At 51.0% G+C, this 24000-nt stretch overlaps 1 protein-coding gene across 2 annotated transcripts in view; it reads right to left on the reverse strand.

Moving 5' to 3' along the window:
* The window catches only part of GRIK4 (glutamate ionotropic receptor kainate type subunit 4), a 170065-nt gene that overhangs the window by 10254 nt on the left and 135811 nt on the right, over window positions 1–24000 (reverse strand). For both annotated transcript variants that reach the window (XM_086861508.1, XM_086861507.1), the window contains exons 10-14: window positions 22994–23098; window positions 16517–16624; window positions 15411–15614; window positions 7968–8081; window positions 1060–1169 (exon numbers count right to left, since the gene is read on the reverse strand). In XM_086861508.1, coding sequence (XP_086717634.1) covers window positions 1060–1169; window positions 7968–8081; window positions 15411–15614; window positions 16517–16624; window positions 22994–23098 — 641 coding nt within the window. The remainder of the gene's footprint in view (window positions 1–1059; window positions 1170–7967; window positions 8082–15410; window positions 15615–16516; window positions 16625–22993; window positions 23099–24000) is intronic.

The raw sequence follows: 24000 nt of genomic DNA on the forward strand, positions 1-24000 counted from the left end.
CTGCATCTCCTCTCTCACCATGGTGCCAGGGAGGAAGAGAAGGTTATTTCCTGCAGACTTTCCATGGTGGATCAAACACTGGCAGCAAACCCCAGAGCTCTGGGAGAGCCTGCAGCTCACAGGGTCAAAAGCTCCTTCCTGCTGAGCAAAGCAGGGAGCAGCAGCCAAAGCTCCCTCTCCACTGCGGAGCTGGGTAAAGGCACCTTTTTGGAGAATCATATTTAAAACATGAGGAAGGGGCTAAAGAGGCAGCAGCTCTGCATAATTCAATGGTTTCTCCAGACCTGTGTTTCTGAGGCTGTAACAGCATTCAAGGAGCCCATTAAAGCCCTGTCAGGATGACAACTTTAGCCACGCTGGGGGAGCGAGCGACAGCACAGCTCCGATTTGTGAGATGAGAATTGGGCATTAAGGGGGTCCCAAAAGAGCCATCGGGGCTGGAGCAGGCTGTGGCACACAGTGCCAGGACACAGCCCTGCCCTGCCTAGAACAGCCCCTCCTCAGGGGTTTGGGAGGGCAGGGAGAGCAGACTGGAGCCCAGAGCCTGGGCCTCGATGGGGGCCAGGCTGCAGGCGAGCACTCAACAAGGTATTTTAAGAGTGATTTAAATTAGTCATAGGGGAATGGAGCTGAGAGCTGCCAAGCGAGGTTCTGCACATCAGCTGCTCAAAGATATTCATGAATTTCCCTTTCCTCCACGAACTGGGTTGCACAGGGCCAGGGGAGCCAGGCATCACTCGTGGAATTCGTGTTGACACCTCAGAATGGATTTTGCTACCATCCTCCACCCTCCCTGCTCGGGACAAAGGGTAAAAAAACACCTGCAGGGAGCATTTCAACAGCAAAACCTTCTCTGGGCACCAAACCCATCCCAAAGCAGCGCTCGATGGCCATTCCAGCGCGGGGACACGGTGACAAACCCCAGTCCCCAGCTGGCAGAGGGCTGGGACCCTTCTTGCTAGCCCATCCCGGGGATGTGGGGGGCAGAGGATGTCCCCGTGTCCCCTCGGTCTGCCAGTGACACTAGGGGGCACCGCGAGGAAGGGAAAGCCACATTACCGAGCCACCAGGAACAGGACACAGCTGACGGCCAGGTAGGCGAGGAGCATGAAGAGCCAGACGCCGGGAGAAAAGGGATCCAAGAAGGAGAAGTAGCCGGGTCTGCGGCCCTGGGGAGGGAAAAAGCAAAGGAGGAGGTGGAGCTGATTGCGTTTGGAAAGGTGGAAATAGGTCTGGAATGGCAGGAGGGAATGCACCTGCCCTGGGGAACAGCAGCAGGGAAAGGGGGAGTGGGAGAAGGGGAGAAATGGGAGGAAAAGGAAATAAATAGGAGGAAAAGAAAATAAATGGGAGGAAAAGAAAATAAATGGGAGGAAAGAAAATAAATGGGAGGAAAAGGATATAAATGGGAGAAAAAGGAAATAAATGGGAGAAAGGGGAGAAGCGGGGAAAAGGAAATAAATGGGACAAAGGGGATAAATGGGAGAAAGTGGAATAAATGTGAGAAGGGGGAGAAAGGGGCAAAGGGAAAAATGGAAGAAAAAGGAAATAAATGGGAGAAGGGGGAGAAAGGGGATAAATGGGAGAAAAGGGATAAACAGTAGAAGGGGGATAAATGGGAGAGAAGGGGATAAAAAAGAGAAAGGGGGCTCCACCTGAGCTCACAGGGTGGGAAATATATTTGTGAAACAAAAGAGAAAAAAAATAAAAGAGATGTTTTCAAAACTTTTCTCTCTCTGGCCTTGAAATGTTTCTTTTACAGAAAACCCAATAAAATTATTACTTTTATCTTAAGGAACAGGATATTTTTATCTCCAGAATGCGTCAGAATTTCCTGGGTTTTTTTCCCCTCAGCAAACCACCTTTCCTTGAAAAAAAATAAGGCTTCACTGCTAGAAAAAGCAGGTTGATTTTCTCCCAGAGCATTTTAAACTTTCACAAGGACACTGCCACCACCAGAAAACTGTCAAACGTCAGAAAATTTGTGCAAAGGGGGAGATTAACTTCTTGGAGAAGTTTCTCAAAAGCCAAACACCTCCCATTCGAAGTGGATTTCTCCTGTCACCACCAGCTCTGTGGCTGCAGCTCCTCTGAAAGGAAAGAGCAGCTCAAGCACATCCAAGTTACCACAGGGACACGACCCCATAGCTCACAGAACCCTGGGTTTTCTGTCCCAAACCACAGATTCAGTCCTGGAATCCCTGAAACAGCTCCACAGCTTCCCCAAGCACCTGTAACTGGGAAGCTTCCCACGAGTCAGAGCTTTGCAAAGGCTTTTTTTTTTTCCTTCCCCAGACTTAGACCAGTGTTTTAAATTCCATTTCCATCCAAACCTCGCTGCTTTACTACTGAATGTTATGCAAAACCTGAATTTCACAAGGTCTCAGCAGTTCTGGGGATTTGAGTTGTTGCTAGAAAAGGCAACAGTTGTTGCACAAAAACCTTCCTCTGCTAAAAATATCCAGGAGCCTGTGAAATCCTCAGCTCCAGTCACCATCTGGGAACCTGGAACGTGTCAGGAACCTTCCCCAGCAAAGCCTGCATGAAGGAAGAACCCAGCACACCACAACAACCTGTCCCTGCACCCTTCAGGACAATATTTTGGGACCTGCACTGTCCCTGTGCGTGGTGGGGGTTGAGGGTTGGAACTAAAGGATCTTTGAGGTCCCTTCCAAACCAAACCATCCTGGGATGAGCATTTTTAGAGAATCTGGCTTGCTAAGACTTCTAGCAAATGGATGAGTTGAGGACCAGGGGTTCAGCATCCATTCTCAGATTAAGTCAATTCCCAAGGAAAAGTTCAGGTCCTCAGATTCATTTTAAGGCAATTCCCAAGTTCATTGGGAATTAAATTAAAAGTCCAGGTTCTCATGGGTTTGGTTCCAGAGTCTCTCTTTAAGGCAACGTCTCTCCTCTGTAAACAGGTGAGGTACAGACAGTGAAAGGCACCACATTCTTTGTGTCCCTTCCCAATTGTTTGGTCAGTTGCTGCTGTGTTCTGCTTTTCCAAGCCAGGGGCTTTCAGAGCCACAGAAACTGCAGGAAGCTGCACCCCAGCATCCCGAGGGACCCCCATTCCCAGAAGAACCTTTTGCTCACCGTGCTGGAGCTCCTCTCCCTAACCCAGGGAGGCCAGAGCACCTCCCAGCGCTGCAGGTGCCACGGGGTGTTCCCTCTGCCCTTCCCACTGATCCCATCCAGAGATCCACACCAAAGGCTGGCACTGCCAAAGGCTGGCACTGCCAGAGCTCTCCCCTTCATGGCTCTCCTGATGCCCCTCAAACCCTGGTTCCCTTCTTCTCAGAAGCTGAGCTGCCTCGACAGCTGTGTGTTCCTCCAGGTGTTTGCACACTCAAGGATGAAATGAGGCCGTGGGGAACCAGCAAAGAGTGAAGGGCACAGGCTGCTGAGCAAGCTGGAGCTCCTGGAGCTCATCATTGCAGGCAGGGCAGGGAATGATCCTCCCTGGCATCCCAGAGCTGGCAGGGAACTCACAGGCCCTGGCAGAGCCTTGGCTGAACCTCCCCCTGCGAGATGCTCCCGTGACAAAGTTCCTTTCTGCAATTAAGGCCTTGATGTCTTCTTTATATTTCTGGGGCAGTTTGTCAATAAATTACTCTCATTAAGGAAATTGCGTTGGAAGCTTTAAGTCTCCAGCTTGGCAGTGAATCTCTCCTGTGACTTTACAGTTGTAGTAGTTCTGGTTCTTTTCAGCTCCAGTCATTTCCAGGCTGCTGGGACATATTCTTTTCATTCACAGTTGTGGGTAAGAATAAAGATATTCTGTTCCCACGGAGGGCACAAACTCTCTCTTATCTGTCTGTTTTGAAGATGGGAATGACAATATCTGGAGTCTGTCAGATATTTTTAGGCAGTCCCAATAGAGCTTTGTTAATTGGAAGAGCTATTTTTCCTGGAATAGATATGTTCAAAATGTCCAATAATTGATGAAGGCCTCCTGCAAATCCTCAGATGGAAGTGGGAGAGATTAATTTACCCTTCTTCTAAGTTGTTCTTCGAAATCTTCATTTTTTCAGCCAGTGAGCAGCAGTTTTCTGGGAGGTTACTGGTGACTGAAGAGCTTGGACAAGAGGGACATTTGGGAAGGAGAGGACAGCCCTGGATTTGTTGTTTTCAGCCTCCCTGCCCTGCACACACAGAGTCTGGAGGGAACCCAGCCAGCCCCATCCATGTCATTTCTCACAAGTGTTTTCCAAAAAAAGGAGGGCAGACAACTCTCTTCTGCCTCTGGAAGTCAGAGGGAAAGCGAGAAAACTCAGCCTGGAGAGGCAGAAACGTTGATGTGTGCTTGGTAAAACTGCAGGGCACTGAACCAGGGCAGATCCAGATCCCTCCTCTTCCTCTGGAGTCAGTAAGAGCCCTGAACAGGCTGCTCTAAATCTCGAGCCTAATTTGGAGTCACCACATGTTTCATGACCAGCAAATGCTTTCCACGGTCCTGGGGCCAGCAGCAGCTCCCACCCTGCTCTGGTGGGGAGGGAATCTTGCTGGCAGAGCTGTCAGGAGGGGCCTCAGCTCCTCTCAGCTCCTCTCAAGCCTTCTCTGGCTGGAATAAAGGAGCTTTTCCATCCACTCTTCCCATTCTGTGTCCTCTGCAGCAGTCCTTAAGCCTGAGCTGACTTGGCCTGAACTCAGCTATTGCTGTGCACTCTCCCAACCTCCATTTCCTCATTTTGAAGGCAAGGACTTCCAGGGCTGAGGAGCCAGAATCATCTCTATTCCCCCGTTCCCTGCCACAGAGGCAGGATGTGAGCAAAGATGTGCAAGACACAAACAATCCCGATTTATCCCTCTGTGCAGAAACAACCCTGGACACCTGATTCCAGCCCCCTGCCAAACCCAGGGGCTTCTCAGGGCTCCTCCTGCCTCCCCCACATCCCCCTGGCTGGGCAGAATATAATAAAACCAACCAAGCCTGTTCTCTCGGTAGCCTGCGACTCAGGAAGCCTGTTAGAGCTCCCGTGTCAGAAATCCAGCCTTGATTGTATCACAAGCAGTGAAATTGAGAAAAATGACAGCCCTGGTTAAAGCTGCCATATTTGGTTATGTGTGATAAGAGGCACAGGCTCAGTGGTGGCTGGGTTGGTGGCGTGGGGAGGAGAAAGGGGTGAGAAATCACTTGCCACTGGAGCTACATGGAAATGAAAATAAAATGTCATCGCATTCAGAGGAGCCCAGGGAGTGGAGACAACTCCTGGGCAAGGAAGAGGCTCATTTGTGGTTATTTATTAGGCTCCATCTCATCCAAACCATGATTAACACACGTCAGCTGCAATTTTTGACATTGCAGAGGTGGTTTTTGGGGCGGGGAGAAGAAGACTGTGGGGCTGCTCTGCAAACCACATCCTTAAAGGAAAACCAGAACTGTCTGGTTTAACAAATATTTACCAGTTTGAGAAGTTAAATTGCCACACAGCTCTCAGGCACCCTCCTCAAGCTGAGCAGGAAAGGTCTGGAGGAAGAGGTGCCAAGGGCTGGAGAGGGAAGGGGGGACTCTGAGCTCCCTCATGGGGATCCCCCCTGTCCTGGGGAGGACACGAGCCCTGGCTGCCCCTCCACCACTCCTCATGTCCCCAGTGCAGCCACCTGGGGCTGGCTGTGGGGTGACCCCAGCTGGGAGATGTCGCTGGGCAGCTCCTCTGCTCGGATCCAAAGCGGATCCACGGAGCAGCTGAAGCCCTGCTGGCAGCAGGGAGATATTCCCCAAACCCCTGTGGAGTCTGTAGGGATGAATCCTGCTCCGTTTGGATCGTGCTGCTCTGCTGGCAGCAGCTGCTCCCTGCCCTAAGGAGCTGCCACCCCAAACAGAAGTGTCAGACAACCCCACAGAGCCCCCCGAGGCAGCAGCAAATGCTTCCCATCAACAGACCCTGTGCAAAGTCTGTGCCAGCATTCCTGCCTTTCCTCTGGAGCAGGGAATGCTGCTCCACGAGAATCCTGCCCAGGGAATGCTGCCCAGGGAATTCTGCCCAGGGAATTCTACCCAGGGAATGAAGTGCTGAAGGTCATGGTGCAAAGCTGAGGCAGGACATGCACAGAATGATTTGGGTTGGAAGGGACTTTAAAGATCATCTTGTTCCAGCCTTTTTTTCATGGGCAGGGACAACTTTCCCTGTCCCAGGTTGCTCAGAGCTCCATCCAGCCTGGCCTTGGATGCGTCCAGGGATGGGGCAGCCACAGCTTCTCTAGGAAACCTATTCCTAGAGAATTCTCCTCCTGAGACCTGAGAGGTCTCCTCACCCTCTTATTTATTTATTTATTTATTTATTTATTTATTTATTTATTTTATTATTTTTAGGAAGAATTCCTTCCTAATAAAACACAGTATTTAATCACCAAATCTGATTTTAATCCTAGGAGACACTTGCAGAAAAAGGGCCTGGCTCCACAAGGCAGCAGCTGATGTGAAAACCCAGCTGTGGTAGGGAAGGGACAATTCCATTTGACTTCCAGGAGCTGGAAGAGTCAACCCCCTTACTTTTTTTTTTTATTTTTTGTGATCAGTTAAATCATCAATCCTAAATTCTGCACGTACCAGAGGAAGCAGAATTTTAACTAGATTTTAATTACTTGTTTGCTCTTGGCAGGAGCCACTCAGCACAGAGATAGATGCGTGAATTTGTTTCTGTTCATCCCCAACGCTGCATCCTTAACATGGATGGGTGGAGAGGGGGCTGGGAGAGGCAGCTTGAATGTTTTTTTTTTCCTTTTGGCTGCTATTGTTGGGCTGACAGAAACCAAGGCACTGTCACTCACATCACTCAGAGCGCTCTCTGAGTTTCCAAAATGCGGATTGGGAGGAAAGAGGCTGAGAAAGGAGCTTGCCTCCTGTGACACCGGGAATTTGGGAGGAACTGGGGGGAATCTGCCCTCTCCTGAGCTTCAGGGAGAAGGTAAAACAATGGAGGATTCAAATAAAAGAGGATTTATGGGAATTTAAGACAAGTTTGGCTAAGCAAAGGCACAACACCATGCTTGCACTCACAAATCCCTTGGGAATATTCCCAGCTGTTCTGACACAGAAAAAAAATTTGCCCCACTCCTGGAAGTGTCCAAGGCCAGGCTGGACAGGGCTTGGAGCAATCTGGGATAGGGAAGGTGTCCCTGGCCACAGCAGGGGTGGCATGGGATGAGGTCCTTTCAACCCAAACTATTCCAGAATCCTGTTATTCCACAACTGTGCTGAGAGCACCCCCTGAGATTAAGGAGCTTTCCTCGGGCTGCAGGGGCTGCTGCTCTTTAGGGTGAGCAATTGAAGAGGGCTGAGAGCAGAGAGGCAGAGCTGGGAGCTCAGCCTGGCACCTGCCTGCCCCAGGCACCTCAGGAGGGACATTTTCCCCTGGGGTTAGGAAGGCAGAGGGCTGATCTCTGCCTGTAGAGCATTTCCAGGGGCTCACAGCAAAGAAAGCAACCAGGATTCCTTCCTGATGTGACTCTCAGGTGGGAGAAGGCAGCAAGAGAGAAAAGCTGCGATCAGGAATGGCCCCAACACCAGCGAGGTGCATCCACAGATATCCCAGCTCAGCCTCCCAGCCAGTCTCACCACTAAATCCAACTGGATGTTGACTCCAAGCAACATTTGTGGAATTTGGGGCCACCCAGCCAAGCTGCTGCACCCCTTCAGCCGAGCCTGCCCTCAGTACACCTCACTAAAGCCACTTAAAGCCACTCTAAAACCATCCTGCAGCCCCCACCAAGCCAAAAAACCCATCATGTGCCCTGGGAGGAGTGGGGAGAGAAGCCAAAGGCTGAGGGGATTGAACAGGATGGAATTCACCAATCCTGACACACAGCAGAGAGAAAATCAGGAAATAAAGGTCGAGCACATTTGCGTTTAAATAAGAAACCAAAATATTTTTATGAGTCGTTCATTATTCTCCTCTAACCAGGCAGGTTTGTGTGCAAATAATGGAGGGACATAAATGGCTCTAAAACAAGACTCTTACCATGTGAACTCGGTAGAGAATGCTAATTCCCAGAGTCATGAAGGGCTTGGAGAAATCAATCACCTTCTCGCGCTCCGCCGTGATCGTCAGCCCCGCCACGGCCAGATCAGCTTTCTGGGGAGGAGGGATAAGGGAGAAAATCAGAATCCTGGGCAGGAACCAAAGCTGGGGCCACACAGGACACCTGCTCCTGCAGGGGGATGTCCCACCTTTCTGGGACATCGCTGTGGTTTTGCATCCACAGGTCCCCACATCCCCAATGCCTGGGTGACTTTCACACGAGCCCTGCCCAAACTCAGCCCAGACAGTGCTTTGGAGCATTCCCCTCATTTCTCATTCCCTTTCTCCACTTCTCCTTCCCTTTCCCCATTTCTCCTTCCCTTTCCCCATTTATCCTTCCCTTTCCCCATTTCTCCTTCCCTTTCCCCATTTCTCCTTCCCTTTCCCCATTTCTCCTTCCCTTTCCCCATTTCTCCTTCCCTTTCCCCATTTCTCCTTCCCTTTCCGGCTCACTTCCCCAAGTGCTCACCACCCAATTGCCGTTTTTATTCATTTAATGCATTAAAACCTGGAGCCATAAACTAATAAATATTATATTAATCTACAGAAAATACAACCTCCCCTTCCCTGTTGAACACAGCTGTCCCTGTTGGTACAAACAAGTGCCACAGGTGACAGAGCAGCATCCTCACCCCTGAGCCACAGAGTTCACAAACCTGCCAAACTCAGACTTCCAGAACTGCAGATCAGTTTCCAAATAAAAAATAACAATAAAAAAAAATTGAGAGGACTGGCATTAAAGTTTGCAGATTGACTTGCAAAGCAAATGAGATTAGGGGGAGAAAAAAAATAAAAATAACTTCTTCTCATGTTAATACCCTTGTAATATAGATAAGGGATTTGAATTTTAAATATTATTTTTATTACTTTAGCTCTTTTAATGTCTGTAATTGCCTTCTGTGAAAATGAAACCTCCACTCCCTTATCCATTTGTTTCTCTGCTTTGCAGGAAGATGATTATGCATGTGGAAAAAGAGAAGATGGGTATGGGAGAAAGAAAAGCTGTTTGCATTTTTTGTCCCTAAATTTGACAAGGTCTGTGCAGATGCTGACAGAGGTCCTGGGAAAAGCTGTGAGAGGGAAGAGCAGCACTGCTGGAAGCAGGAGGGGGAAAAGAAAGGGAAGGTGACCACAAGCCCAGGAAGGGCTCATGGAGAAGGTGACACTTCCCAGGCCATGCTTGGACATGCTCAGCAGACAATTCTGCAATTGTTTACAAGCAGCTCTTAGATATTCCTAAGAGGTTCAGGCTGGAATAAATTATGAGCTGAGGAGAATTTCTGCATAGCCAGACATTTACCCACAGGCTTTCTAAAAGACACCAATAATCCCAACGTGGTGTGCGAGCAGCTGAGCCCTGTGTAAACACCGGCAGATTACTAAAACAGGATCAGCTCATCTCTGGAACGTGGCATGTGGAGAATTTTATCTACGAGGATAAAGCCTCCTAAACCTCTCTTGTCTCTACTTAAAAGGTTTCTAGGTGTCATTGTCCCAGGGAGAGCTCTCCCAGCAAAGCCTCTGGTGAAAATACAGCTTAGTCTGACAGTGGAATTCTTCTCCCAGTTCTCCAGACTAAACACAATTCCACCAGCAAAGTCACAGACTAGAACAGAAAGTAAAAATGCCATGGCAAAAGGCTTTCATGCCAAAGTTTTCAGGAAATTTGCAATTTGCAAAGGGGCAAATATAAAGGTGCTGATGAAAGGAGCAGCATCCCCAGGTTTGCCCAGAATTGGGGTCCTGACCATTCTCTGGGGAGAAACAACATCTTGGTTGTTCCCTGATCATCTTGGTGCTGCTGAATCATCAGCAGCATCTTAAAATGCTCTTCTCTACACAAGATAGTGCAAATCCATCCCCCTACCTCTGTCCACAGAGCAGAGACACGGCACAGCCTTCCCCAGGCACTCAGATGTTGTGCCCAGCTCCCTTCTCTCATCTCCAGAGGGTTCTGCCATTCCATCAGAGTTATTTCCTTCTGCTCATTCCCTGCTAACTTTTCAGGGCTTTTCCCACATCAGAGATGCAGAACTTTCTGCAGCAGAGCTCCAGCTCCTCCTCGCTCTCTCTCTCTCCTCTCTGCAGGCTCAGTCATGCAAGTTAAGAGCTGATCTGTGATAGCAGGAAACTTTGATCTGGGAATGGCATGCAAAGAATTCTCTGCCTGAATTTCATCCATTTCATGCTTTCAACTCTGATTCCTGACAAAACTTCTTGTGATTCACTGAGGTCTGTGGAGCCACAGAGGAGCTCTGCAAAGCTGAGTTCTATCCTCCCCCACCTGAGCACAGGTAGGTGTTGGGATTTTATGGGCTAAGGGATGCCCTGGGGGAAGAGAGAAATGGATTTTGCCTTGTGTCCCTACACTCTGTCCACACCTGGGCTCAGGGGAGAGGGAAAAACAAGAGGGAAAAGATGGGGGAAGAGGGGTTGCTTTTCATCCTGCACAGCACAGTTGCAGCTATAAATGTTGGCATGAAATAGGCTTAGAAAAAGACCCAGAGCTTTTTGGGAGTGGAGACAGCCACTTCTCTTGACAAAACACCGCCCAGACAAGGCCAGAGCCTCGCTAGGTGAGAGGAAACCCAGGTGGGCTGGCGTGCGAGACAAAAGCTGCCAGCACCGCCACCCTACCTGGCATTCCCGTGGGCTCTGCTTGCATCAGGGCTCTGGAAAGGACATTAAACACGGGGGCTGAGCCGGGCTCCCGAGGAGGAACAACAATTAAGCATCCTTCAGGAGCAAATTGCAGGGACTGCCAGTCCAGAGGCGGCATCCGCCCCCTCGCCGCGGGCTCTGACAGGGCTCAGCTCGGTGCTGATGGTGATGAATGGGCCCTGACGTCAGCCCCAGCCCAGAGAGGATCCCAGAGAAGCCTCCCACGGCACGGCAAGGCAGAAATCAGCCGGGAGAACAGCCCAGCTCCATCCCCACCGCGCTCCCCTGCCCTCCGCCAGGCTGCGGGCACACAGCGCGGGGACAAGGTGCCAGCAGAGCCAGGCTCGGGGCTGGGGCTGTGTCAGACACCTGGAGAAGCAGCCAGGACAGCTCTGGGACCACAGGGATGGGATCTTTTCCAGGAGTCCCTCGCTTGAGCAGCTCCTTGGATGCCGCATCCCCTGGGCGCCTGTGACAGCGGTGTTGTCACCAGCGCTGCCCACGGAGCACTGACAGCATGGCCAGGGCCACCAAAGCCTTTTTCTGCAGTGTCCCTGTGCTCAAAAAGCCTCCCACAAAGGTGAAATAGCTGTTAAGGACCCACCAGAGCAGCAATGGCATTGGGTGGCTGCCCCAGGATGATCTCAGATGCTCAGATGCCCATTCCTGCATTCCAAGGGTCGCTCCAAACAGGGGTTTGGGGTGTTTCTAAGGACAAGGGTGAGTTCTGCCATATGAGAAGTGACAGCCTGGAAACCCTGGAGGCTGCAGCTCTCCCTGCAAGCCCCAGTCAGGGTGGGGGGAGCAGAGCTCAGTGCAGGTGTCAGCCTCGAGTCTGCCCTCACCCATCTCTGCTCACCTGGCCCCTCTCTGTGGCTGGGGGGACAGAGCCTGTGCCAGGTGCTCACCCTGCCCGTGGCAAAGCCAGCTGAGGTGAAGCAATGGGGACCCACAGGGCCAGCAGCGAGCCCAGCTCACAGCACCCTCCCCACCTGTGTTTGATTCCCCAGCAGGGTTTTGCAGACCCCTCTGCCCATCCCCTCGTTTGCTCAGCCACCCACAGCCCCTCCTGGAGCCCCCCTGGTCACAGCTGCCACCACGACAGCCTGCAGACACCCTCCCCCTGCCTCCCTTCACCACACACAGCTCTGCTCTCCACACATCAACACCCACTGCGAGTGGAGAGCAGGGCTCTGCCCCTTCTGGACAGTCTCTCCCTCCTGTGCCCTTCCTGCCATTCCCCAGCTTCGGAACAGCTGAAGGGAAAGCAGTGCCTGGCCACCAGCAAGGAAAACCCCAAAGCTTTAAAGGGTTTCCTGTTGTTGCTGCTGCTGCTCCTGAGGCCAGACAAGATGGACAATTTCATGTCCCTCACTTTAAAAAGAGCTTTGATCACCGCTGATCCTGGCCAGATTCAAGCCAGGTATGGTGGGACAAGGCTAAAGCTGTCATGGTGCTGTGAGAATACATCCCTTGGTTTGTGCCATGCCAGAGAATTCATTTCAGCTCAAGGATGTGCTGGGGAGAGAGAGAAGGGGAAGAACAGCCACCATCAGGGACTCTGAGCCAGTTCTGCACTGCAGGCAAGGAGCAGGATGTAATTCTGCCAGCCCAAATGGCCTTTAAGTCTCTGGTGCCAGAAAGGAGGAGATGGGAAGATTTGCTGTCCTCCCTTGTTTGTTTGTCTGTGCCAGAGCCAGGAAGGCTGACAGGGAGAGTGGCTTTAGTGCCCTGCTCGCTCCAGGAATGAGCAGGGTGCTCAATCTCCCTGCCCTGCATGCTCAGAGGGACAAATTAGCCCAGGCTCTCCTGCACTTGTGACATCTTTCACTACAGAATGGGCTTGAGGGATTCTTCTTCAGGAACTGGAGTGACAGGACAAGGGGGAGAGGCTTCAAACTGAAAGAGATATTGGGAAGGAGTTCCTCCCTGTGAGGGTGGTGAGGAGCTGGGATGGAATTCCCAGAGATGCTGAGGCTGCCCCATCCCTGGCAGTGCCCAAGACCAGGCTGGATGAGGCTAGGAGCAACTTGGGATAGTGGAAGGTGTAAAGGGGGTTGAAACTAAATCACCATTCTGTGATCCTGAGTCCTTCCAAGTGACTTCTCCCAAGCCAAACCTCCATGAGCTGATCCCAAACTGAACAGGATTCCCAAGCCATCCCAATCCCTCTCTTCCTTTCCTCCCAACCTGTTTTGTGAGCAGGTCAATAAGAAATGTATGGGTGAATTTGAGTCAACAACAGATTTGTGTTTGTACAGCATCCTGCTCAATCATATCAGGGTGCACAATTAGCTGTAATGGAATTCCCAGCACTTAAGAATAAATCAATAGCTGGTTAATTTAGAAGCAATAAAACAAAACATTTTCTCCCAAATAGCCTGGAGTTGCTCTGAGGAGATTTTGTGCCACAGAGGGATTACAGGGCAGGCGCTGCACGGAGCCGGATAATTCTGTGACCTTTTGGTCCTGCACATTGAGTGTGAATCAAACCTTATTTTCTGATGGCTGATCAGGATCAAGGGGGAATTATTTCCCTACAATGATTCCATGCTGGACAGAGCAGAGATTTCATTTTTGGGAAGGATTTGGGACTTTTGTGAGAGGTTTGTGCCCCAACTGATTCCCCTTTTTTTCCTAAAGGGGCAGAGTGCTCAGGGGATAAATCCACTGAAAGAGGAATATGTGCACCCAACACAAGATCTGCTGGATCCCATGGGACATGGGTGAACAAGGGGCTAGAATCGAGGATAAATTCCCTTTGGGAGTCAGGGATGGAGAGAAGCCCCTTGGGCAATGAAATGCCCTCAAGAAACAACATCCCAGGCAGCCCTGAATAAACACAACACCAAGCACACACAGTTCTGCCCTGGCTGACCTGAGCCCAGTCCCTGGGATTGATCAAAAACCTGCTGAAACCATTATAAAAACTCACAGGGATACAGGGAGAACAAGAGACAAAGCTGTTTCTCTTCCCCAATTTGTGATCCAGCCTCACAGGCTCTGACAGCTCTGCCCTGCAGAAGCAGAAGTAAAAAAAAAAATCCTCCTAAATAAGGCTCGAGCTGCAGAAGAAACAAACGGTTTCTGTGTGAAGATGAAGTTAAAACACTCATCACTGGAGAAAAACAACCCTCCAGAAGGTCCCATTTAATGAAGAGGCACTGCCAAGGTTAGTAGGCCAAAAGTTTGATGGCTGCTCCCTTCCTTTGATCAGATGCTGCTCTCGGCTCCTTCCCTCTTGCCTCCCCAAAGGAATGTTGCAGGAGTGTAATTGTGTGTGTGTACACACACAGAGACACAAAGATGGATAAAAACGATGCCAATAGCCTGGAGCATTTGCAAACAGCCTCACAGAAGCTCTTTTAAAAGAGCAGATGGAGGTGGGATCTCAGCTGGCGTTGGGAATGACTGCTCAGGGAAGGGTGACCCAGGAGACAGGGAGAGCTCAGGGGAGTCTCCAGTCTGTTCAGTGCCCTGTCTGTGACTCTCAGAAAAAAATCCCAAATCCCTCCCTCTTTCAGACAAAGAGTTCTCCCAGCTGACCTCAAACCCTCAGTTGAAATTCCTGAAGTGGGATGAGCATCACCCTTCACCACGGGGAAGAAACAGAAGGTGCCAATGCACATTTCTAGAGATCATGGACTCACTAAAGAACACAGAATCATGGAAGGGACCTCCAAAATCCTTGAGCCCAACTTTCAACCAAATTCCACCGTGCCTAATAAACCACAGAGTGAAGTGATGCTCATTTTCCAGGGAGGAAAGAGCCCAGAGCCTCAGATCCCTGCCTGGAGCCACAGGGGATGGATTTGGACCCTTGCTCCTCTGCTCTGCAGAAGGCAAATGACTCAGGGTCTCCTCTCCCAAAGTGGGGGGATTATCACCAGTCCACGTGATGGATTTGTCACCAGCTGGGCTCTCATGGGCACGTCAGTAATGACAAGGCAGAAATCAGCGAGGAAATACTGGTTTAAATAGCATCAATCCCACTGTAAGCTGTGGCTAAGCCTATTTTCCTGAGAATCTCAGAGCATTTTGTGAGCTGTATTTAAGCTTCAGGAAGCCTGGGAAGGACCACAAAGAAAAACAAAGAGCAGGAAGGAGGGTCCAGGCTGGCTGAGACCAGGTGTACAGAGAATTATTGTCAAACCCAGCAAAATAATTCTGTTTTCAGTTGTGTTCTGTGTTCAGCTCCACAGAGCAGAGCAGTGAAAAGATCTCGAGCTGTGCACTTCAAGGAAATAGGAAATGTTCTTTTCCAAAAGCAACACTGAGTTAAGCAGCTGAGGTGAATCTGCCAAAACTTTTCTAGGCAGAAATGGGATTCTTACTTGCTTCCATCCCAGTGCGGTTTTGTAAATCTTTTCAGCTTCTACCAAGCTCTGCCTTTTCCTGTTGCAAGTTTTTGTTAATCTTTCTGCTAGGAACCAAAATAATCTATTCTGTAATGAGTTTTCACATGGGATCCCAGAGTCCAAACTCCCTTTCCAACAAAGTGAGCACCCCTGAGAGCATCCCACAGCCCTGTTCTTGCTCTGACTTCTACCCACACCGTCACACCACCCCAAGAAACACATTTTCCATCAGGAGAACACATTAAGTGGAAATCCTCTGCTCCAAGCCTAAAACCCCATCCATCCTCATCACCACGAAGCAGCAGGGCTTTTCAGGGCCAAACCCCAGCAGGGCAGAGTTCAAAAGAGCAGCTAATCCACTTACCCGAGCTATCAGCTCCCCGACCATCCCTGTCCAGGTGCCGTTGGCCTCGGGGACTCCGTAGACGCCGTCCCCAACCAGGTGGATTTTGTAGTTGAAGCGCAGGATCTCTGCCAGCTCCTTCAGCATGTCCACACAGAATCCCTCGTAGCGGTCGTTGCCTTCCAGCTCCTGGTGGTTCCACTTCAGCATTAAGTAAGGGTTTTCCTGCAGTGAAACTGGGCAGCTGTCATTCCCATCTTAGCCGAGGTGTCCCGCCAGCACGGAGCTGGGCGCTGCCACAGGCTGGCAGGTTTGGGAGAAACCTTAAAAAAACACCTGGTTCCAGCTGCAAAAAACTCTACCCAGCCCAATGGATCCCTCTCAAGCTGGGTGTAATTGATGAGGAAAGCTTGGGAGCTCCAGGGTGCCGAGCTCTCAGAGCTGGCTCCTCACTGGTGTTCCCTGGCCTCTGTTGTGCAGATTTATCCCGGTTTAGGACACGAAGCCGAGCTAAGGGATGGTGATTTGGGGGCTGTTTCCAACTGGGAAGTGCGAGAGCAGCCCAGGGACTCCTGTGAGTCATGGCAGCACATCCAGGCTTCAACCTCTCCCAGCACACATCCACCCAGGACAGACCAGTCTGTCCCCTTTTCAACAAACTTTGTGGGATGTGAGGAGTTTGGGTGTCTTTAAAGAGGGAGCAAAAAATATCACTGGACAGGCAGCAGCTGGAAGGGAACCTGTTGAACACAGGCAGTGGTGCCTGTACGTGCCAAGTTTTAATCAAAATCGTGCCCATCTTGGTCAATTTTTATAATTTTATGGGTAGAAGGGGCAGCTGTCCCTTCCAACTCAGCAGCTGTACCTCAAATGAGAGCCCCATTCCGAGCTGGATGAGAACTGGCAGCATGCCCCATTTCAGCCCCCTCTGAACCCACCAAATACCATCTCCATATGCACCATGGCCCTGAGCTCAATTACACTGCCAGCAACTGTCCCCCACGCTGTAATTCCAGATTTGCTCGTCCCCTGTGAGATCAGCAGGGCTGAGGGGCAGGAGCAGGGAGGAATATCCCAGCTGAGCCCACCCCTGGGGGCTGGGCACTGCAGGTGCCCCCTTCCCTTACCAGGATGGTGGTGACAATCAGCGTGGTGTTGAACAGGCTGTCGGATATGTTAGAGGAGAAGATCCTGTTGTCCATGCTGAGCCCTTCTGAGACGTGCCAGTGGCCAATCTGCAGAGATAAACAGCACAAGAAGGGTTTATAGGGCGAGTCACTGCCCATATGGCTCTGGTGAGTGACAGCCCTGGGGCTGGCCTGTTTAGGGATGCTCCATTACCTTCACAACACACCCCAGAACGGGTCAGCAGAGAGATCAACCCTCTGTGCACGCTCCCACCTGCTCTGCAGTGCCACCAACCTGGCCCCGTGCTGCCTTCCCAGCGTCGTCCCTGAGAGCTGGGCAGCTCCCTGGGAGCCACACAGCCCTGTCTGCTGTCCCCAGATGCCACCAAATGCCACCATCTTAGCCAGAAATCCCCTATCTGTGGCCTGCCTGCCCTCCACCTTGGTGGCAAAGGCACCTTCTCAGTGGTGCTGCTCCACGACTCCTCTTCCAGCTCCTCACCACCACAATTAAGCACTTCCAAATCATTTGATTCAGGCTCATCACACCCAACAGCTCCGCCAACAGCCCAATTTACCCATCCAAGCGTCAGTGTGGCTGCAGCAAACCCAAATTCCCAGCGAGGATGGTGGGAACCTGTCCCCCAGCGCTCGGGAGGACATGGTGATTCAGCTGTGACACAGCTGCCTTCAGCCAGGGGGGAGGAATATTCCACAAAACCTAATTTTAACTTCAAGAGCCTAATCTCCTTCCCTCAGAGCTCTGGGCAGGGAGATCAGCACCTCCAGCAGCTCGTTCAGAGCGTGCAAATTAAACTCTTGCTCTCTTTTTGTCCTTAAAAGAGCCTCTGCTTTTCCTTTTCTGCTTTTCCTTGTGGATACAGAGTGGGCTAAGGGAGGCCAGCTCCATCTGAACCCCTTCTCCTCCTTTTTCTCCTCTGTCCCATCAGGTTCCAGCACTGCTGGTGTTCTCTGACACCTCTCTAGTGGGCTGCTCTGGCCCTGAGGGGCAGTGGGTGACCCCAAAGGTGCAGGGGGGTCTTCAGAGCCCTTCCAGAGCAAATCCATGCCCAGCTCCCTCCTGTGACACTGGCACTGAGGCAGGCAATTCCCTCACTGTCAGGGTGGGAGGAACTAATTGATTTTCCTGTCTGGCACAGGTTAATCTTGTTATGTCCAGGGAGCGGGAGGGAAGTGCTGTGGAGCCCTGGGATTGACTCTGTGCCTGCTCTGGGCACTGCTTGGCCTCAGGGGTGACCAAAGCACTTGGGGTGACCTGGATCTGAGCCCAGCACAGACACCCTGACACACTGAACCCCTCTGGGTGCTGAGGGAAGGGCCAAGTCCTTTCCTCTGCCAGGTGCTGCTGCAAATCCAGCCCAAGGGACCGACAGTGGGAATCTGTGAGGGTCCCAGATCCTCATCCCCAGGCACAAGGAGCAGTGGGAAGGGCAAGCAGGACAGCTTTGCACTGAGAACCATCAAAGCCCAGCTCCTGGCCCTGCACAGACACCCCAACAACCCCATCCTGTGCCCGAGAGCATCGTCCAAACCCTCCTGGAGCTCTGGCAGCCTTGGGGATGTGAGCATTCCTAGTGCAGGGCTCACCTCAGGAACAACAGCCCCAAACTGGGAGATTTCCCACGTATTTCACAGGCAGGGAGCCCTTGGAGCACAGCTTTCAGTGGCCTGCACAGGTCTGAATCCCTCCTGAATCCCTCCTGAGTTCCCCCCTCTGCTCTGATTGCTAAACAGCAGCCCCTCTGCAGCAATCCTCTCAGAGCGAGCCATCACTCACAAATATTGCCTAATTTTTCTTCCCTCACGGATTTCTCAACCAGAGATTAGTGACAGATTAACTTTAATTTTAACAGCCCTCGCTGTTCTCCAATTTGTCCCTCCCCTGCTGGCATGTGCTGAGACTAATTGCCTCTTCTCCTGACGGTGCTGTGGGTTTGACCTTGCTTTTAAAAGCACCAAGGCCACACAATCCCACGTGCTGGGGCATTTCTCCCATCCTGGCTGGCCCCAGCTCACCCCCGTGCCCCTCACAGGCTGGCAGAGCTCCTCATGCTGCTGTTTCTGCAGTGTCAGAGGCTGTCCTGGCCCCTCACACCTCTCTCCTGCAAGATGGATGTCAAGGTGATTTTAATCATCTCCATCTACATATAAAAGAGCCTCTGGAAAACAGAAAACATATCCATCTGCAAAGTTTTTTTAGAAAGCAATCAAATTCTCCACACAGGCGTGGATGAGACCATCCTGTTGTTAAGGCTCTAGACAAGGACTTCAGGGTTTTTCTGACTCAGGGTTTTTAAGCAGTGGATGTGATTGGTCTGTATAAATACCCCAGGTGGAGGAGGGCTGGAGCAAAGAGGTTTGAAACGATGGTGTTGGCACAAAAATAAATACACACAAACCAACCAGAAATAAACAGGCTGACAAACCAGGGGAGAGGTTCCTAACCATCACAGGAGCTGATACCTGTCCTGGAAGAGCAAGGAGGCCAGCACAACCAGCTGGGTGCAGGCTGGAGCTCAACACCTTTGTGAGAGGGATTATGTGACGTGGAGACAGCCCAGGGTGGAGAAAGTGCCCTCCATGTCCTCAGGGATGTGTGACCCCCTCGGCATCATCCCTGCACATCCCTGAGATCCAGCCCTGCCTGAAACGCCTGCAGGCATCTCGAGGCACATCTGCAAACACAAACTGTGAACCTCAGAGTACAAACCAGCCCAAAAAGCCTGGAAGGAGCAGGGAGGTGTTATTGTTCATGCCACTGCTCCATCCCCACAGGCAGATGAGGTGCCTCAATTTAGCTGCTCTGAAAATGGCGTTATTTGGGTTGGTGGCACAGGAAGAAAATAATTTTCTACATGTCTGTGGAAGATTCCCATGTGGAGCATTCCTGGCTCACTCCTTCCACCCTGGGTGCAGAAGTTTTGAGGCTCCTCATGGTGTGGGGTGATGAAATATCTCTCAAAGTAACGATTTTAATGAAATCTTCCACTTATTTTTCTATAGGCACAGAGATGACAGGGCAAGACTCCTCAGAACTCCAGAGGCACCACAGGTATTCACCATCCCCATTCCCAGCTTCAAACTGAGGTAAAGCCAGCCCCGAATTCAGATCTTGGAACAATCAGCCAGCAAGAGGCACCTTCTGGGCTCTGATTACAAGTGCTGTCCTACAGCTTGCAGCCATCATCTCCTCCTCCCTGTGTCCCCAGGAAAAGGAAGGAGTGCACAATGCAATCAAGGAGCCCCAAGGAGAGGGAATCTGGGAGTGATTGGGGAGGGGGAAAAGGGAATCAAACAAACAAATGAAGGAAATCCCTCTGAGGATGCTGCCTGGGGCAAAAGTTCCTCCACTGAAATTAGCACTGAAAGCATCAACTATTAAACCAAAGAACCATGAGACACACAGCCCTCACCCCTGAGGCCACCAGCATCCCCCAGATGGCCCCTCCTCCCCAAATGTCCCCTCTGGACCACACCATGGACACTTGGCACAGCCAGGCAGGGCTGTAGTGGCACACACTGAGTTTGTCAGGCCCTGGGGGCAGAAGTCATCGAGCTCTGGGCAGATCCTGTCCCTGGGCTGTTCCTGGGGCAGCAGCTAAAGAGGAGCCGGTCCCAGCGAGGCTGATTGGCTGCTGCTAAATTAAAAAGGTTTGATGTGGTGGGGAATGTGGAAGGTCCCAGAGCTATTGGAGGGGAATTCATCTGTATCTCATCAACATCCCAATTAACAGCCCCAGCACTTGCTCTGTCTCAGGACAGCAGCAGGGCCCGTGGTTAAGTGGAGACTGATGGGCCTCACTCAGGATGGGGAGAGCTGGGGTCAGGGTCTGCAGCTTCCCCCTTCCCCTCCCTAAATCACAGCCCCTCCTCACTCCCTTCCCCCGTGAAGTTCCCAAACCTCAGCTGGTGATTCACAGCAAATCACTCTGCTGGAACTCTGCAGTGTTTTTTACAGAGGCAAAGAAAAGGGGGAATGAAAAAAAAAATAAAAAAATTGAAAAGATGACATTTACCAAACCCAGCCCTTGTCAGATCTATAGATCACCAGAACATTAATGAGCCTGTGCTTTATGGAGCATCCTGTGAGCAGACAGAGCAGCTCTCATATGGCTGTGGAAAAAATTCCTCTGGTTAAGCTAAATCAGGAAAAGACGTGTTTGGTGCGTTACATAAATGTATTAAAAATTGGATGTCAAAAAGCCCTGCCTCTCCTTGCCCAAAAGCAGCAGCAAGTTAGAGAGTCTAAGTGTCTCTAATTTGCTTGCTGGCTGGATCAGCCTCAAAATTCAGAGAGCTCTCCATCAAAGCTGATGAGCTGGAAGTCCCTGTGGCTTCACTGGGTGGAAGGAGAGAGAGGAGGAGAGGGGAAGAGAGGAAGAGAGGAATGGGCAGAGTTAAAATGAGCTTGGTTAAAACTAAGCAGGGAATGGAAGTGTTTCAAACAAATCAGCTAATACAACCCTTGGGAGCAAAATTGTCTCCAGGATGTGAACGCCTGTTCTTTACCCTGTTCCTTTAATTAAAATATTTCTAATGATTTATTTAGTCCTTTTCATTAAAAGAAGCCAGGCTGGCAACAAGAAAATAACCATTTATGGCACAGCAGAGCTGCCTTTGGCTTCCCCTTGCAGGGATTTGGAGGGGAGGCAGGTTGGGCAGGAGCCTGATGGGTCTCAGCTCTCTGGGGATAAAGTTAAACACATCTCAACAAACTCCTTTTGGCTGGGAGGAGCCCTGACACCCCTCTGGGCACTGCTGTGGATCAGGAAAGCTCCCTGAGAGAAGGAGAGAAGGCAGAAAAGCTGTCACAGGAGCAGTTTCCTGGAAATCAACCCTTTCCTGGTGGGTTTGTGACAGGGCAGGGCTTGCAGCCACCCCCAAGGGACTGCCCTGTCCTTCCAGCACTTTCTCCCTGTGGCTGGAAGTGTTTCACCCCCCCTGCAGCCTGGTGGAGTTTGGAAAGCTTGATCCCAGTGCAGCTTTCCTGGGCATCCCACAGACACAGCGCTCCTCATTTACCAAACTGTTACAACAGGTCAGCAAAGGTTTCCTCCTGTCACACCAGCTTTGTGGGGAAGAGATGAGACTTTAGACTCAGGGCAGATCAGGCTGCAGTCACAGCTCTCTGTGGAGCTCTGGGAGCAGCTCTGTTCCAAAAGGAGCCGTGAGTTTAACGTGAAGTCCCTGCCACATTCACACACATCAAAACCAGCGCTGCCACAGGGAGCTTTGCAGCATTTCCTCCCTGAATCCAGCTGAATTTGCGCTCTTATTAATGCAGGTGGGCTTGGATCTGTCACTTCTGTTCAGAGGGTGATGGGTTTGGGAGAGGATTAAAAGGGCATTGATGCTGTGAGAGATCTCTGTGGGGAAAATGCCATCCTGATCCCCCCTGCTCGCTCAGAGAAAGGCAGCATCAAAGCCAAGCTGTCACTTGACAGGTAAGAACTGGCAGGTAACATCCTTGCCAAGGCTGAAATTCACTGCTGCCAGGCCAGAAGAGGGTTCCTGGTGCCAAAATGCTCTGCTGGTGAGGGTAGGATACAATAGCTTTTGTTCTCTGCCAGCATCTAGAAGTGGCAAGCTCTGAGAAAAGGGCAGCAGTGGAGCTGTCAGCAGGGAAACAAGACAGATGAAACCCCTCTTTTATTCCTGGGACTTCTGTTTTCTTTCTCCTGAATATAAGGTTTGGATTTACCAGCAAATTCCTTGGATTTGTGTCGTGTAATCTCGCCAGTCTGATATCCTCAACTTCAGCTCAAACCAGAAAATATGGCTCGGGCAGAAAGTGTGAGATGAGGAAATACCACTCAAATTAATGATTTTAATGAAATCTGCTCGGTGTTCTGTGGGCAGAGGAAAGCTGTGAGGAACCTACGAGCACCGAGACAAAAAGTAAATGAGTGTGAGCTGAGCAAACCTGTTAGAGAGGAGCCATAAACCAAGAGCAAAATGAGTCTGAACTTCTCCTCACAGGGGAGAGGTGATGGGGAGCCCCTGACATGGGGTTGCCCCATTTGCTTTCCCTCCCAGGAACAGTCTGAAAAGGTTCACAGTACCCATTTTCTTTCCCATTTCATAGAAAATTCTCCTATTTTCCCCCCATCCAAATAACTTTAAGCAAATGCAGCCACAAGCTGAAGAACTAAGGGGTTGTGAGCGTGAGCTTGCACCTGGCACAGCCTCCCTGCCCGGAATCAGCAGCGCTGACAGGCCAGAGATGGGCTCTGCCATCACCCCTCCAGGGCCTGAGAGATCCAAACAAACCCAAATTATCCTGCTGAAGCCAAACACGCTGAGTTTGCCAGCCGGGGCTCAGCCGGCGCTAAGGGGACACCCCGAGCACCTCACGGTGCAAACGAGGGGGGTCCACGGCCCCTTTTGGTCCCCAGAGCACCCCCTGATCCGAGGACACCCAGGACACCCTCCCAGCCCTCCCCTGGCTGCTCTCACCTGCCTGAAGCCGGCACGAGTGTGCTGCAGGATTTTCAGGGCGTAGTTGGAGCGCTGGCCTTTGCTGTTGAATTCAATGTGGCCGGTGAGACCTTCCAATTCTACCTGTCCAGGAGAGACTCAGTTACAGCGCCCAGCGAGGCTGCCCCACCCCAGAACCCCCCCAGAGACGGGAGGGACGGCCCCACACACCCCACATTGCCAGCAGGAACAGCAATGCAACCCTATTATCTCCATCCTCATTATTTCTGGAGTCTGGACAGAGGAGAAAGGACTTGCAGAGGAGCAGGGAATCAGCAGCACAAAGTGCAGGACTCCCCAGATTTCCTTGCTTTGGAAAAAGCAGCTCCACATCCCCTCACTGCCTCCCTCCATCCCAAGGCCCAACCACTGGGTCTCTGAGCAGCAGAGCTATGGGGAGCTGCAGGATTTTGTTGTCCCTGGCTAAAGGTGAGGTTTAAAACAATGGGCCAAAGTGCAGTGCTCTGGTTTAGCTGAGCTTTCCTTTGCGGGGGAAAAAACCTTTATAAACAAAAAAAACCTCATAAAATTTCCTTGTCTCATTTACACCCAAACAGACTCAGAAACCTGCTCCCGCTGCATGGTCACCTCAGCTCTGAGGAGCCACAGACTCCAACAGTTTCACAAGGATGGAATTTCAGAGTGTTCTCGTGCCAAATTTAGTTTTGTTTGGTTCCAGAAATGACAAATTTGGGTTCAAAGGAGCCCAAACCCATAGGGGAGCTCGCATCTTGCCCCTGAGCTCTGAGCAATTGTACTGCGTGATCTCATATCAGCTCAAGTCAGAGCTCAAACAGCTTAGAAATGTTCATACTTTAAAAAAAATAATAATAAAAAAAAAAGTAAATTGAATTCCAGCTTTTCTGCAGCAAAGCCTGAAAAGGGGAGAGTTTCATGTTGTTCCAAGGCCGGTGACAACCCAAACCCTCAGATCTCTCTTTTCAGTGCCTTCAGAGAGCCGGGGCAAAGCCAGCCCTGCTGCTGGC

The sequence above is a fragment of the Cyanistes caeruleus genome, chromosome 23 (assembly GCF_971803275.1).
Source record: "Cyanistes caeruleus chromosome 23, bCyaCae1.hap1.1, whole genome shotgun sequence".
NCBI classification, from domain to species: domain Eukaryota; kingdom Metazoa; phylum Chordata; class Aves; order Passeriformes; family Paridae; genus Cyanistes; species Cyanistes caeruleus.